Source organism: Rhea pennata, chromosome 1 (genome assembly GCF_028389875.1).
Source record: "Rhea pennata isolate bPtePen1 chromosome 1, bPtePen1.pri, whole genome shotgun sequence".
Lineage (NCBI taxonomy): Eukaryota > Metazoa > Chordata > Aves > Rheiformes > Rheidae > Rhea > Rhea pennata.
In genome coordinates this window covers 74,069,327-74,086,249 of record NC_084663.1, presented here as the reverse complement: position 1 = coordinate 74,086,249, position 16,923 = coordinate 74,069,327, and the positions used below count along the sequence as shown (strand labels likewise).

General features: G+C 45.4%; 1 protein-coding gene across 2 annotated transcripts; it reads right to left on the bottom strand.

Annotated features, from left to right (window-relative positions):
* Positions 1-4,782: 4,782 nt before the first annotated feature.
* KCNJ8 (potassium inwardly rectifying channel subfamily J member 8) lies at positions 4,783-13,300 on the bottom strand. Of its 2 annotated transcripts, none has more exons than XM_062591829.1 (3): positions 13,221-13,300; positions 11,218-11,673; positions 4,783-7,645 (listed from the first exon to the last, which is right to left on the bottom strand). In XM_062591829.1, the coding sequence occupies exons 2-3, from the start codon at positions 11,580-11,582 to the stop codon at positions 6,745-6,747; spliced, it is 1,266 nt and encodes a 421-aa protein (XP_062447813.1). In that variant the 5' UTR covers positions 11,583-11,673; positions 13,221-13,300; the 3' UTR covers positions 4,783-6,744. The 2 variants fall into 2 exon arrangements, with proteins under 2 accessions (XP_062447813.1, XP_062447804.1); XM_062591820.1 differs by lacking the exon at positions 13,221-13,300 and adding an exon at positions 11,759-11,887.
* Between the last annotated feature and the right edge of the window lie 3,623 nt (positions 13,301-16,923).

Here is a 16,923-nt window from a genome sequence, read left to right as displayed (position 1 = left end):
TGACAGTTAGCAGAGTCAGCCACATTTTGACAGACCAACAAGATCACTGCAAATCTAAGACCTAACATCAGAAAAATATACCTTGAAGGTATATTTTTTGGTCCAGCCTTGAGGCTCAGTCATGGAGGGATGCGATTAATTTTCATGGCTATTGTGGTTGCAAAAGTAGCACTTGAGGAGAGCAGTGATGCTCCACAGGGGATGAAGGCACTGAGCCGCACACCATGACACCCTTTTGCAGTCACTTCAGTGCTGTTCCTCAATTTCTGCACAATCCTTGAAGTAGAACTCAGCTTGTAAAACCAAAAACTATGATAATTTCACTTTGGCCTGCACAGAAGCTGGCTTTCTCAACTTTGCTACTAAGCCGAAATTTAACAATAGTAAGATGCAAAAAGAATGCCTGTAATGATCATAGAATCACAGAATCAGTAAGGTTGGAAGGGACCTCTGGAGATCATCTAGTCCAACCTGCCTGCTCAAGCAGGGTCACCTAGAGCATATTAGACAGGGCTGCATCCAGGTGGGCCTTGAATATCTCCAGAGAAGGAGACAAGGAGACTCCACAACCTCCCTGAGCAACCTGTTCCAGGGCCCTGTCACTCTCACAGTGAAGAAGTTCCCCCTCATTGTCAGGTGGAACTTCTGTGCTTCAATTTCTGCCCATTGCCTCTTGTCCTGTCACATGGGACAACTGAAAAGAGTTTGTCCCCGTCCCCTTGACACCCTCCCTTCAGGTACTTGTACACATTGATAAGATCCCCCATCAGTCTTCTCTTCCCCAGGCTGAAGAGGCCCAGCTCTCACAGCCGTTCCTCACAGGGCAGGTGCTCCAGCCCTCTGATCAAGATATGCTAGTTTTTACAAACGATCTCCAGGGACATTTGTTATTGTTGTTCGAAGGATCAGTAATCATCATTGGAATGTTTGTCAAAATATATCACCAGTTTGGTGATAACTAACCCGGAGGTTGTTTCTCATGTCTGTTTCCTCAGGCAGAGCTTAATTTAAGACTTTTGAATCAGAGGAAGGCTTTCCCTTGACCAAAATTTATTAACTCCCTCTTGTCAAAAGTTCGGAGGCCAGAAGGGACCACTCGATCTTTCGGTCTGACCTGAATAGCACACATCATGGCATCATTCACAGCTACCCTTGTACTGAGCTCAGAAAAAATTGTTTAGACAAGGGCATGTCCTCTAGAAAGCTAGGTGAGGCTTTTGGGCAGAGGTAATATCTTAAATTGGACCAACTCTTTTTAGAGTAGAGAAAAAAAGACATTAAACCTTTGTTAAAAGTGAAGAATCTACTTTTTTGCCTGCCTCTTTGAATATTTAATAACCAAAATGTTTGAATTATTAATAGCATGAACTAAAGTATGGACTACGTTTTCCTTGAAAAAATCTCTTTGTATGACTTCCGTCTTTCTTCTGTTGAAACTTGATGCTTCCAACATATCCCTTCACTGTTAACTGGTTATTCATCCGTGGTTTGAAAGGAGACTCGCCAGTTAGAAACCTACTGAATATTTGGCATGTTGGAAGGTTTGCTTTACTTCAGGCCCATTGGTGATATGTTCTAACTGCAAGTGCCCAAATCTTGGTAGTTGTTTCTCTTGGACTGCACCGATCCTGTCTCTGCAGGGTAAATCTCTCTACATTGTCCAATAAGGGAATGTGGGAATACATGTTATCTTACTGAGTAGTTATCACATGAGAAATCTTTTCTTTTTCTAGTTCAAAGAATTCTTAAAGGGAAATAGGAAACATAATTCAGAGAGATAGGGAGGAGAAGTATTATTAATATGCTAGGGGTATTAGAAATTCTTGCCTATCAGTTTAGATTAGTCTGGATGTGACGTAAACATACACGGATAATATACTTTAACGTAAGCATTTAGAGGAGAAAAAGTTAACTCTCACCTGGCTATGCAAACACCCCAGATGAGGAAATCAGCTTTACAAAAGGGAGGATTTACTCTACCGTTTCATTTTTTCGCACTCATTCATTATAAACAGCAAGGATTTCCCTCGTCTCTGCTTATGAGGAAGGAAACCTTCCTCTAAAGTGTGCTGTCAAAACTGCTCAGGGGAACGCGTGACTTCCCAGTCTCTCTGGGGACAGTTCACTGCCGTGGGATGGCGAGTGGGTCTCCTGTGCGTGGGGCTGGATCTGCGAGCCTCAGCACAGGCCCCCTTGCAGACTGGACACGGCAACTTCTGCATGACAGCGGCAGACAGGCTCTCCTGGCCTCGGCTACCTTCCAGCATACCTCAGATGCCCAGCGCCACAAGGGGAGACTTGTGGGACGCCGTGCCGTGTTGCTAACGATAGCGCAGCACAAAATCAGAGGCCAGCAGGATGTGATTTATTGCTTGATGGCGCCTTCCAAACCTTCACCAATGCTTGGAAAATATCAGGCTCCTCAGAGAATATCATTTGTCAGAGATATAGAAAGTTTTGTTCCTTTCATCATACAATATCCAATGTTTTTCTCCAGTCAAAGTTCCTTTCTGGTCTTATACTAACAACTTTTCCAGCTTGCATCAACAGTCATTTGCTAATAATAATCGCTAGACAGCTTGGAAACTGGTTTAGCAAAATGTCCTCAGTCTTAAGTTTCTGAAGGAAGAAAAGATATGCGAAATTAGCAACACTTTTTTCAATCAGCAAGAATGGTTTGTGAATACAGCTATCTAGGTGGAAAAGCAAAAGCATAAGGCCTTGCCTAAACTTTATGCAACGTTGAGTAAAGTGCTGTGCTTCTGTGAAAAACGTGGCTGTGAGAGAAGTCACACGCCGGGGCCTCTGAAATGACCTGATAGACTAAGGTAAGCTATGGTGTTAAGGCAGAGGCCTATGGAATATGTGAGGAATGTATACATTCCCCTTAGGGGAACACATTTCTCCCCGCATCCTCCCTGGAGCTGCACTTGGAGACCTCCAAGGAGCCGTCGGGGCCTTTGGTGGCCACCGTGAAACCTGATGAGGCTCCAGAGCTGCCTGGGCCCCTTGGCATGCCCTGATTGCTGGGAAACATCGAGGACCTTGTCCCAGACAAGCGTGAAGGACGAGCGCGTGAGCGAGCCCCTCCGGCCGCAGTCGAGCCGTCTTGGCTTGGCTCCGAGCCGTGGCCCAGCCGTTCAGCCAGCCTGCTCCTGACAGTGGTTCGCACCAGATGTTTTAAAAGATAGTGCAAGAAAACCCAAAGGTGACAGTTATGGAATAACCTGCCAACAAGGAAAACTCCCTCCAAATTCTATTACTCAGAGGTTGGCTTAAACCCTGATGCATTAAACTGTATATCCCTCATAAACTCGGTGTTTGTTTGCTCCTTATGTCTTCACGATGGTAACTATAAATGTCCTGGGCAAGGGCTCTCCCTGTCTATTTCCATTTAAAACAGAGAAGTTCCTAGTAAAATGCAGTCCTACACATTGCATCTGTCCTGAAAAGATTTTATAATCTTTTCCACTCTTCGGAAATAGTTTTGCTCCTCACTGAACGCCACACTAACAACAGGGGGATCTGCCTGATGGTCTGTTCAAAGATTCGGTGCGTATTGAATGCGTAGAATAAGCAATGTCAAATTCCTCGCGTTGTGTTACACCACGCTACTAGGGGATGATAACAGTAGGGACACAACTAGTTCAGAGATATGCGAAAGGAGAGTAGTCAGACAACTCACAAGTTATGCTTCCAAATTTTTGTGTAGGACACTAGTGAGACCTTCAAAAGAACGGGCTTCAGATGTGGCTGTTGGATACTCAGTATTGTTGAAAATCTTGTTTATTCACATCGGGACATGGGTGCCAGAATGCAATTGTCGGCACTATGCGGTACAAATCTCATTTGTAATTTTCAACCTGATGGTCCAGTTCAAAAACAGAAAACTTCAATTTTCAAATAAAAACCTCTCTCAGTGGGTAAAGTTGCTGGGGACAATAAGTAATTAAGTAATAATTAGGTTAAATAAGTAATTAAATAAGTAATTAAACATTTCGAAGTGCGATGGGGCCACCTCATCACCTCTCAGCAGGTCCCAGGCTGCGAAGGCAGGGCTGAAACCCATCCTTCAGGGCCAGCCCCCAAAACACCCCTGCCTCTCTCTGTGGCAACACCAGCTCACTCGGGCTGCTCCTTTGGGCCTGCCTCATCCATAATTATGTTCATCACTCAAGAAAGGGGATTTTGTTAGATCATTGCACCAAGATGAGGGCTGGGATGATGAGATTTGCTCTTTCCTGCCAGCTCATCCCTAGGGCACACCACCACCATGAAGAGTGTCTGCTGGGTTGCAGGCAGTGTCTGTGCTGTGTCTGTCACCGCAGAGAGGGGGGACACCACAGGGCAGCCTGTGGGGAGCCAGACTGAAGCAGAAACAGCCGTGAAATCAATGACACACTTCTCTGGTCAGGGGCTGTCTCGCATGGCTGTTCAGTAGGCTTGCACATGGCTGAGGTACCTTAGCATTAGCCCAACAATATCAGTTCCGCAATAATATGGGAAAGAGAGAGAGTGTGCTAGATGTAAAACAGAGAAAATGATGAGAGAAAAAAAGAAAAATTGGAGGGAAAACTGCTTTGGAAGAAAATGAGAAAAGGGTCGTGGAAAGGAGAACTTAGATGGGATATTGAGAGTATATTGTAATAACACCAAAATATTACCCAAAGGAACCCTGGAAAAGGCTGGGAGAGAAAAAGAAATAAGTGTAGAGTAGAATGAATGGAGAACAGAAGGAAAAAAGGGAAAGAAATGGGGGACAAATCAAAGAGACAGAATAAATCATTGTTGGCACTTTTATTTTTTTTTTAGAAGATTTGTTTTTGTACAGCATCTGACTTAACCATATCTCAACTCCTTCATACACATGAGCAAACAAACCCCCTCAAAGAAAGTCATAGGCTTGGAAATGGAGGCATACACTCCAATTTGATTCTTCTTGGAAGCTACAAATGTTAATTATTTGGAAACACAATAGACAACATCTGCAGACATTCACCAGCCATCCTCCAAGAAAGCTAACAGACTGACAAGGGAATGAACACTTTTAGCCACAGCTGAAATCTCTATTACTTCTTCAGATGAAATATTTAGTCAGCTGTGGTGTTCTGGAGGGCACCTGCTCCATACGGAGAGTCTGTATGATGCAGCAATGCCTCTTAATGTCACAGCCCCCCAGTGCATGAAGGCTGTAGTTGGTCCATAGAAGTGCCAATAAGCAGACTTCTACTGAGACACAGACTCCAGCATTGCTTTTGATTCTTTTATCTGATAGGAATAAGCAGATATTTAAAATTACAGAAGTATTTAGATGGCTGGATGGCTCTGAGAAGCCAGCAGCACGGTAATAAGAATACTCTTGAACCAGAGACATAGTAAGGCAACTCCTGTAAGAAACATGAGCAGTAGTTTCTCCATAACTACACTTCCTATTCAGAGGGGAAAAAAGTGTGTCCCTGGGAAAAAGTGGGCCTCAATTTAGCATTGTGTGATACAATTATCTGTCAGGCATTTAAAATTGTAGAAAGACTTCTGGTAACATTTTTGTGGCGACTCTAGATAAATGTCCATTTTAATCTGAAGAGAAAAGCTATTTTTGTCAATTATCAATGTCCTATTACACAAAAACACAAGTGAGACAGCACTGAAAAATAGTAATTTGGCAGCAGCATCCATGTACCCCTGAAAATATTCAGACAATTTTGAAAATATTATCTTTAAAATTATTGGCATGATTATCTCTCACACCCATTGATGAGTTCCCACTGGTGAAAGAGTAACCTTCTACTAAAGTAAACAACCTTAATCCTACAAAAAGTAATGTAAGTGAAGGGAACATAGCCATTGCCTCCAGTGTGTTAACCTGTAAGAGAAAGAAAAACAGCATCTGGTCTTCCACTGCTATGAAGAAAACATTAAAATGGTGTATATATTCAACTTCTTTAATTTAGTGAAATGGATACCCATTTGGCAGCAAGGCAGGCTTGAGCATCTCGTCTTTTGAGTCGTAGCGGCATTGCGAGCGCACCCGCACCTTGTGCTCCAGCAGTGCATCTTGCCCTCCGGGTGCAGTCCACAAGCACCGTAGCGGAGCTCAGCGCTCCCAAACAGGGTCAGTTCCGTTCAGCCGATTGACTGGAAATTCTCCCACAATGACTTTGCCATAAACCAACAGAAACAAAAGATGTGCAAAGCTGAAGGTAAAATCCTGGCTCTCTTCCAGTGAAATCACTGAGGAATTCAGCTACTCATTTCAAGGGAAGAAGGAATTCAGCCCCAAAAGATAGATATCCAAAGAATCCCTACAGAGTCTGGGGGAGTTATTGAAACTCAGCAGTTTTGAAAATGCTCTCACTTCTGCCTGGAGATGGGTCACCCATTTACATAGAAAAAACACATTTTGTGACAGCCAGCAAAAAAAAGATAGGAAAGAGTCCCCTGATAAGAAAAATATGATCTTTAAAATTAGCCTGCCACTAAAACATCTATAAATACATGCTATATTACATGAGTGAATGGTGTTTACTTTAGTGTATGTGCCATTTTTTATTAATTCATACACTAAGTGCTAAAGTGTATCTTAATGCCATTAGGTGGTGCTTTCAGTAAGTAGTAGAATAAATAGCTCTTGTAGAGTTCTGTTCTGCATCATGTTCCCATTTTCTTAAGTAAAAGAAAATTTAAACAAAACACTATGGGTGCTTCCTCCTTTTGAAGCCCTCAAACCTTGCATAAAGCTCAATATCACGTTTCGGAGGCACTCTGGCTCCCCTCAGGTGTTATAAACTGTACTTTGGGCACCATGAGGGAGGGATTGGTTCTCCTCATGGAGTTGTTCCTCCGTATGGAGTTGTTTCTTCTCATGGAGTTGCGTTTCCGCAGGGAGTTTTGGTGGGACAGCTCGCTCTTCTGGAGGGTCTGGATGAGAATTGACGGCTTCTCATCGAGCTCTCGAGCACTGCAACGTGGTGCTGCGACTTTGACGGTGTTGCCAAATTTGGAGTAGTCAACTGCATACACGCCTTCCTCTTCGGTGACAATGGGCACAAAGCGGTGACCCCATAGGATCTCCTCTGCTATGTAGGAGGTTCTTGCCTGTGTCGTGATGCCAGTAGTTTCTACAACTCCTTCAAGTACCACTATGAGCTCCAGATCTTGGAGAGCCAGGTCAGCAGCAGAGATATCATAAAGAGGACTCCGCTTGTCTATGACATGACAAATGATTAAGGGAGCCACAAGGAAAATATTGTTGCTTTCAATGGGGTTATCCACAGGGATATCTACTTGGTGAATGGGTATGACTTCTCCTTCAGGGGTAGTAGTCTTCCTTACAACCTGGATTCTCACAGAGGCACTAATGATCATGCTCTTCCTCAGATCTCCCACTCGAAACATGAAGCAAAGCTTGCCGTTTCGAACTGCAATGACTGCCTGCCGGCTGAAGATCAAGGTCTCTGCCCGCCTGTGAGCTTGCGCAGTTTTCATGAATATGCAGCCCAGCATGACGGCATTGATGATCAGACCCACAATATTCTGCAGAATCAAGACTGTGATGGCCAAGGGACATTCTTCTGTCATCATCCTGCCCCCAAAACCAATGGTCACTTGAACTTCAATGGAGAAGAGGAAAGCAGAAGTGAAAGACCTGGAGAAGAAGATTGCACAAAGTTACCTCTAAGTCCATTTACACAAATTGAGAAGTTCCTAGTGTATAATTTCTAGAAACAAACTTTATAGCCTGTTTGTACAGTCCTGGTATGCTCCTGTTAACGTCAGTGAAAGCAATGCACACTCAGCGACTCAGTGTTTGCATGATCGGTGAAGCATCTAATGGTAAGAGGGAAGACTTGAGAACCTGAGCTCCTAGAAGACTAGCTGTAACACTAGGTGGGTCTGGGAAGCTCAGGAGACCCACTGCTCAATAACACATACTCCCCACCATGTTACTGGACAGTGCTCTAACACTGTCCATGATCTTCCATCTTCTCCGTCCCATGAAGATCTCAGTGGGGACTAAAGGTTTGGAGATATGTGACCAATTGGCTAGCACAGAGATTCTTCCACCAGCCTCGGAAACTAGGAAAACTGGCATTTCACTCATGCTACCTGCCTTTCTGTGCTGTGAACTCCTTAAAGGGAAAAGTGGAAATTCCTAGATTTGTGCAGCCTCCAAAATCCTTGCCCTCCTTGAGACTAAAGGATCAGTGGCCTCCATGTTCCCCCTCTGCACATCCTGGTAGGAGGACAATGCTGTGACCCAAAGTTTTGGTTTAGTTTGCTGCCATGGGAAGATCATCCAGAAAATTTCAACACATAAATGGGATGTAGAATTGTGAGTTAACTCAAATGGCTCTCATGAATTACAGTGCTGGACATCGGATGATGCCACCCACAACCTCTCCAAGCACATTTTCCACTAAGAGTCCCAATACAAACTACCACATTCCGTATGGTAGAGCATAATATCATCTCCCCTGTATACACCAGGTCTTTCATTTCCTTGCTTAATTGGACACAGATGATGACACTCACCAAAGTCTCATATACCCAAAATCAACATCACAGAGTTCACCTACAAGGCGTGCAGCGTATGGGTTCTCATATGAACTGAGATGACAGTCACTCTTTCTATGTGGTGCAGTACCAACATATGTGTGAGGCATCTTCATGCATAATATGGCTTTACCTACAACAAACGTATGTCCTTTCCATAAATACGGTTCTAAATCATTCACTGGTTTTGAAAGAATCTGTTTTATATTAACTTTTCTTTTTTTTCCTAATCATATTTTCAGTGAACCCAGAGTCATGAAGCAAAGTTATAACAGCACAATTCTCTGCAGAAAGAGAAAATTCATCTTTCAGAAAACCATCCAGTCTCTGCAGAGATGTCTTTGAATGAACTTTACTTTTTTTTCCTTTTCCATTTTTTTAATTTTTGGCAGATTCCCTTGTCCTGAGGGGTTTATTTTTGCACTTCACGGTGAAGAAATCAGGGATGAAGGAATTGATTAATAGAATTAATTGAATGATTTCTTCATTAATGAATATTCATTCCATGCAGAATAAGACTTCTAGCTGAAACCTAATTCACTATTCAAAAAGCTCTATGGAGTAAAATATTCAGATTTCCCTTAACCACACTCCTTAGGAAAAAAAAAAAAAAAAAAAAAAGAGAGAGAGAGAGAGAAAAAGAAATGAGAATTTGCCTTTCTTCAGTGGAATTTCTGCAAATGAAGAAACAAGTTTTTCTAACATTTTGAACATGCGAAGTGGGAGCAAGAAATGCCACTCTATCCCCAGGTCTGTCACTTTAGAGCTCTGCAACTAGTCTCCTCTTTGGATAATAATTTTGTTGTGTCGCAAAATTGCTGTGAGACTTAGGAACTCCACAGTGCTTTGGCAAATTCAAGCCTTGTGCAAGTTCCACGTACCAGTTAAAATTTCCAAAACTAGATGTCCTATAACTCTATAATGGGACCCACCTGAGAAAGCTCTCCTAAAATATCCGCGGGCCTAAATCACGGGGAAGTAAATTTAAAAATATCTGCCATTATTTTGTGGACATTGTTACAATACTAAATATTATTTCACATCCAGTGACTCACTGTTCTTAAAAATGTTAGCAATCTCATTTTTATTTCATGATTTTGCCTCAACTGGTAGCCGGATTTAGCAAGATAAAGTATTTCTCTGTGAAGGCAAAAGGTTTTTCATGGTTTGTAAATAGACGCTTGAGTTGCTGTTGGCCGACCCACCACAGGTACTAGCACCAGGCAGCAGCACGTGTTCCTGTTCCATGTCATGGGTGAAAATAAAACGTTACACTAATTCCTCATTTGCTCTGCCTCTTCATACCCCTCCCACCGATCCTGGAGATGTGGCAGGGGACAGCGACCTGATCGGCTGGGTTGGGCAAGTCCCACACCTTCCCTCCAGAGGTGACACACCAGAAACGCTGCGCTGTGGGAACCCCGGAGGACCTCCCCAGCGGCTCAGGCTGGGCTGTAATGCCTCGTTTCAGAGGCGACTGCTTGCAGCCAGCTACTGGAAAAGACAAAAATCAACAACACCTTCTTCTTCCCCTGACTCCAGATGTCCCTAATTATTGACGATTACTGGAGCTTGGAAAATCCCTATTTAGCAAAAAAAGGTGCCAAACAAAGGGAGAATGAAATCTCAGCTCCCTCACCAGCCACCTACAATATCACTTCAAACTTGGCGAGGTGCCTCATAAAGACATGTAGCAGAAAGGAGAAAGGAACCTCAGCCCCACTCCCCACCCTGCAGCCCCTCACAGAGGCCCTTGAAGCCCTGCAGGGTGCAAAGGCAACTGCTGAGAGACAGTTGGGGCAGTGCAGGATCGGGATTTTTCTGCTTAAAAGCCTCATGCTATATATATAAAAAAAGATTTTACTGCTATGTGACAGAGCGATCTTACTGCTTATCCCCAAGACCAATTAATGAGTACTCACTATTCCGTGTATGCACATGCCATTTTATCAGTGCCTTGAAAATTACCATGGCTTTGGGCGTTGAGAGGAAAATACTTTTCTTTAACAGGTGGCATTAAACCTCATAGCCCCTAAAGATTTCACCCCAGACCTGCTGTCTGATACAGCAGTCACATCACAGAAAACTGCTTCCTCCATCAAACTGCTGGCTTATGTGCTCGTCAAGGGCCAGTAATTTGGAGCACCCCATATTTGCCTCTTTAGCAAAAGCCATTTTTAAAGACGACTAGTTTCCCGAAAGGGCACTTTGCTCCCTAGCCCTTTCCAAGGCTGGTGGCAGGTGCCTTGGCTCTGGGGCACTAGTCTTTGAGGCAGACCACCTTTGGCTGACATGGAGAGAGGTTGGCGCCGCACTCGGGGCCATCCTGCTGCCGTAGACAACGCTACGGTATGTATAACACACACCCACTCTCGCAGCAGGCTCTTATCTCAACAGCAAGGTGTGCTACCCACCGAGTGCAGGGAGACACAACAAGCAGCAGGTCTCCCTCTCTTTCAGATCCTGCAAGGAACCAAAGAAATCTACAGCACAGGATTTTCCAAGCCTCGAAGGCTTGCTGAATTTACCTAATCTAGAGGAAAACATTGTATTTTTCAGCTGTCTTATCCACCGAGTTGTGTAAACCAAAAGCTGCATTTTAGGCATAGGCAGGACCCCAGGCAGTTCTGTTCCCCCCTCTCTTCATCCCACCTGACACTTTACCTGACACATGTCACACACGGTGTCCACTTGGTGCTGTTCGTAGTGCACTCAATGCTTGCATCCATGTCCCCGTGGGCAAAAGCCACCAGCCACCACATCATGGCAAAGAGCAACCAGCTGCACAAGAAGGACATAGTAAAGATGACCAGCGTGTGCCGCCACTTCAGGTCCACCAAGGTGGTGAAAATGTCTTGCAAGAACCGTCCCTGCTCGCGGATGTTCTTGTGCGCCAGGTTGCATGCCCCGTTCTTGGCGATGAAGCGGGCTTTGCGTGGCCGGTCCCGGATCCGCGGCTTGCGCAGGTTCTCCGCAGCGATCCGTGCCAACACATACTCTTCAGGAATAATACTCTTCCGAGCCAGCATCTTCCTGCCACCATAGTCCACCTAGCAGGATGCCAAGTGGGGGATGGTCCTTCTAGCAGGTCTTTGCAAGTTCTTCTAGCGCGTCTGTACCCTGTGAAAAGAGAGAATGTGGTTAGATTTGCCATCTCTGCATCATGGCAAGAAGCCCTTGGTACCCCTGTACCAACAACTATTACATTAAATGTTGCTGTGTGATTATTTTGCAGTGCCCTCACTATTTCAGATCATGATTTTTATATGAGCAATTGGTATTGGCTCCCAACAGAAACAAAACTTGCTATTTTGACACTTCTCGGAGCGAGGGAGGCTGCAGAATAAATCTCACAAACTTGGAATGAAGTAACGTGCCATATGACAAGTCGGTCCCATGGGAGGTTTCTCCACAAAATAGCGGTGCCCAGGTGGGTGCTGCAGCACCAAGCGCTCAGTTATTCGCATGCTTCAGGGCTGGCAGCATCAGGCTTCTGTGTTTTAGACCAAGGCTAGGCTGCGGAGAGACCTGGGGGAGAAAGTTCTTCTGGCTGTGGCCCCGCAGTGCGTCCAAGAGCCCCGCCGAAAAGCCACTGCCCGGTGCCCCGAAAGCATCACACGCCGGAGCTGAGCAGCCAGCCCGAGAGGCAGGAAACAGGACTCGGCGGAGCAGGCGCCCAGCTTTCCCTTCCCCAGTCCTCCCCGCTGTCCGGGACGAGGCGGAGAAACCCTCCCTTTTTCCCAGGCTTAGTCCCCAAGAGAGGGACGGAGGGCTGCTGCGGCGCTCCCTGCGGCTTTCGGCCGCCGCGTCCTCCCGCAGCCCCCGCCGGGAGCGGCCCCGCGGCCACTCACCGCAGCGTCGCGGCGGAGCGGGGCGGGGCGGAAGGGGGCCGCGCTGCCGCCGCCGCCGCCGCCCCGCGCCCGGCCCGGGCTAGCGCTGCCGCGGGGGCGCAGGCGGCCGCAGCTACGACTCCGGCCGTTGTCCCGGTCCTGGTCCCGGTTCCGATCCCAGTCCCGGGGAAGCACCTCTGGTGTGAGCACCCCTGCGTGCACACACACATATGCACACACACACACACATGCAGTCACATGCACACACTCATGCACTTACACTCTTTCACACATGCCCTCACATATACATGCACACGCACACACACACTGACACCCACGCGTGCATGCACACACATGCACTCACATACACATTCACTCACGCTCACACACATGCACGCCCCAAACACTCACACTCAAACATGCATCCATACGCACACACACTGACGTGCATTCACACACACCCTTGCACGCACACGCACACAAACATGCACACACACATGCACTGCCCTGCGTGAAAGGATGTGGGTACCTGCAGCCGATCAGGTGATCAGGGGTCCAGTGTGCTGCAGGCACTGCTGGCAGTTTAGTCCAGCAAACTTCCAAGCCTGTTTTTTGCTTTGTTTTGTTTTGGTTTTTGTTTTGTTTTCATTTTTGTTTTGGATCCCGCAGGCCAGGATGCATGTGCAGGGCAAGATGCTCAAACCCACTGCTTGCACCGGCCCTGCGGAGCCCTGGCTCTGTGCCGTTGTGCAAAACCACTGCCTGCAGCAGGACTGCAGCACACTTGCTTGCCTGCCTCGGTAAGCCAAAAGTTTCGCCTTCTAAACTTTATCTTACCTTGGATCTCCCTGAGAAAACTCACAGGCAGAAAACGAAGCATGTGCATAAGTGTTCGGAGGAGCAGATCCAGAATCGCATGGCCTTTGCAGCTTGTAACAAACTTAATTACTGTTTCTGAAAAAGGAAAAAAAGAAAAAAAAAAGCCCTTTTAACAGTAAAAAACTCTTGCTAACTTGGATGGGCACAGAGTCAGATCCCTTAAAATGTTCAGCTGGTATAACGGGCATGACAAATGGGTATTGGCATATGAGATGGGTATAGGAGAAATTACGCACAATGTTGAAAAATAAACAGTGAAATCACAGAAGTTCATTCTTTTTCCCACAGGTCGAGGTTTATAATTTTGGCAATTTCTCAGCTTCTTGTGTTTAATGGAAACTTACATTCTTGGAAATTGCAGCTTTTTTTCCGAAGTCATAGGATTTGTAGCAGGAAGGATAAACAGTACATCAACTTTATGAAAAGATCTAAATTTAGATTTTAATGAAGCAAAGTGCTCCAGAATTCTTTGTGTCAGATTAACTCCTCCACACCCAAGGAATGCGTGTGTGTATAGCAAGGAAGTTTCTCAAGTTTTCACTTGAGGAAATGGCTGATACAACACAAAATTTGTACAGAACACGTAACATTACTTCTCTCCGTAAATTAGAGAGAGAGAGAGAAACACTTCACAGGCTTGCCGCAGTCAGGAAGTTTTCAAGCATGTTCAGGCTTTTAAAAGTTTAGAGGGCTTGTCTGAAAGGCACTCTAATCCACTTGTTGAAGATAGCTATCCTGAAGGAGGCATGTGCTCAGCCTCAAACAGATGAAGAAACTTTCTTTGCACTATCCTTTTTTAATACCAAACACCCAGCAGTGAGAGAAGATGCAGGCTCAAAGCCCCAGTCCTACTTGGCAATTAGCTAAACATTTGTGCATAAAATGAAGCAGGCAGCTAGCTCCGCTCTGAAAAAGCAGAATCTAAAACAGTTCCTTTAGCTATTAGCCAGAAGATCAGACCATTTGGTGGGTCCCTGCAGGATCGGGGGCACTGTTACTGCCTGTGGCACCTCCTAGGCTGGACTTCGACAGCTGAGTACATTCTACTGCTGCAAATGCAGCAGGAAAGACTCATGATGGGAGCACTGACCTGTTTGTTTGATGCAGTTTTTGCAGACAGTCTCCAAAAGTGCATCCTGCTTGGGCAAAACTATTGGAAACAACCGATTTCATATGCATGCAAAAAATAGCCTTTCCTTTTCCTTCCTTTTCCTTTTTCTTCACTCACCCCTCTTCTAGCTCCTCTGAAGTATTTATTCCATGCCAGGGCTGGAAACAAGATTGACATTGCCCAGTATGGTAGCTAGCTGCATTTATTTTCACAAAAATAAAGAACTATCCGGATACAACACAGACCCTCCCCTCCTTTTTCATAAGGACCTTCAGTTACGTTATTTTGCTTCTGTAATCAAGTAATTCATGTCCAGTCATCAGCTGCATAGTCTTCTTTAAGGATTTCTCCTCAAAATCTATAGCTTTATAAGTAAGGGCAATAAAACATTGAGTGACAGCACTGGAGCTGAAAACACCACCGTTAAGCAACAACTTCTTTGCACAAATGGGTATTTTACCTTTTTACTTTCTTAATGATTGCTTTGAGAGGGACCAGCCATCTGGAACTTTTCCCCCCTTGCCCAGAGCGCTGCTGGATTCGCAGTCCTTGCGGCAAAAGGCATCAAACTTGTCTGACAGGGCAGGTGGGAGCAAGGGCCCGAGGAGGTAACTTCCTAAAGCAGGTTGGGTGCAGTGAAGACTGCCCCTGCCCTTTGCACTGTCAGAGACCTCTCCTAGCTCCCAGCACCTTGCTCCCCACTGCCTTTTGGAGGTTTCCTCCCCTGAAACCATGTGCGCTGTGCAGAGGCCTGATTTTCCGTAGCTGAGATAGGAAAGGGTCTCATCAAACATACATGATTAGTCTTGGCATAACACAGCATGGGATACACAGAAATTATAGGTCATTTCCCTCTTTCATTGGAAGAAAGAAGACTCATAAAATGCTGTCTTTCCATCGCTGCCTATTCAGCATGGCAAGGCTTTCCCTCCGCCAGAAAGGGACAGATGCCTTCCTCTGCTGTTACATTTGTTCATAACGTTCATTTGAGGTGAACATTAGAGGAAGGCTGCTAGACATGACTGAGGCACTGCTGGGAGTGCTATTAACCATAATCATCCCCTCTTCCAGGTTAAATAATATTAGGCACGATTTTGAGCATAGCATACACTTCCCCAAGTGACAGAGCATGGATATGCTGCAGAGAAGGACTGCAGAGAAGGACAGTTACCAAAAATGTTGCTCTTTGCCCTTTTAAATACTTGCTTAGTTGACATATGTACTTGAAAGCCCAGCATTTATATAATTGCTGGGAAAATCTCCCAAAACGTCTCATAAGCCTTTTTTGTAAGGGCAGTGTCTGAGTGTTGTGAACAGTCTTTTGAGCAAAAAAACGGAGTTGGTATCAGCTTTGGGTCCAGTTGAGTTATGTCCCACCATGCTTCTCCCTTTTTGCTATTTCCTTTCCTCTCTACTCACAAGAATTACTGATATTATGGTAAATATCACTTTACAATTAGGCCTATCTATCCAAAAAAGATTAAATAGTGTGCTTAGATTTCATAAATCTGAAATTTCCACGTGATAGCTGTGTCCAGCCCTTTCAGAAAATCCTGCCTCCTAATAAGTTTTGTTTGAAATTCTCAGCTTAGCGATAGGCTCACTTGGCAGGCATCCAGACGTGTCATGTGCTCAGCATGCAGCTTCCACAAAGACGCAAAGCAAACCAAGATAAACCATATTCGGACAGCGTGGACGAGCCCTTCCCCAGCTGAACAGGCAGAAGATTCATCAAAGATGAAAGAGCACAAACTGCAAACTAAGGGCATCTGTTACCCTGAACCAGCTTTCTTCTGCCTTATGGAAACACAGCAGGACAAAAATAGTTCTGATCATTAAAATACATGTAACTGCTGCCCCTTGTGCAGTACTGCCTAAGTTGCATAGTGGAGTTTGTAGATGTGTGGTTTGGTAGCAGAGCGATTGTTTTCCATTAAAACTATCTGGTTTGGAAACAATGCACGTCGGTGAGATCTTAGCCGCTCTTTGGAGGAATAGCCATTTCTTTCAGTTTTCTTTGTCACTGTAGCGGTCTTGTGCCATGAAGCTTTGACAAAAAATTTTATGGAACTGGTGTCTGCATATGCGTCTTCAACACTCCTACACTGAACAGATGGAGGCAGAGGTTGCTTGTGCAGAAACCACCCAGGATGCAGACTACTGCATTTCTGCAGCTGTAGCTGCAGGACAAGCTTCACTCCTTGGTGCTCTCACCTGTGTCTGCCACGTCCAACGGGCACAGGCCAGCTGGGCAGTGCTTCTGCCACCTCCACTAAGGGGAAAGGTGGCAGTCTGACTTTTCTGTGAGCACCAGGCTAAGGGGTGCAGATCACTGTCCCTCAGCAGAGCCAGGGATATGTTCGCGGTTCTGTAAATCTCTTTATGGTGCTTGCAGTGCTGACAAATGGGGTCGAGCCTGGCACATCTGTCCATGGCAGTTGAGTATTTTCCCGCTCTCTGCAAGGAGTTTTGAGGAGGTGGATTAGGAGATACATAATCCAGTTGCAGTTTAGCTTCTGCAGTTCACTGATCTGATGGGCCAACCCTGCT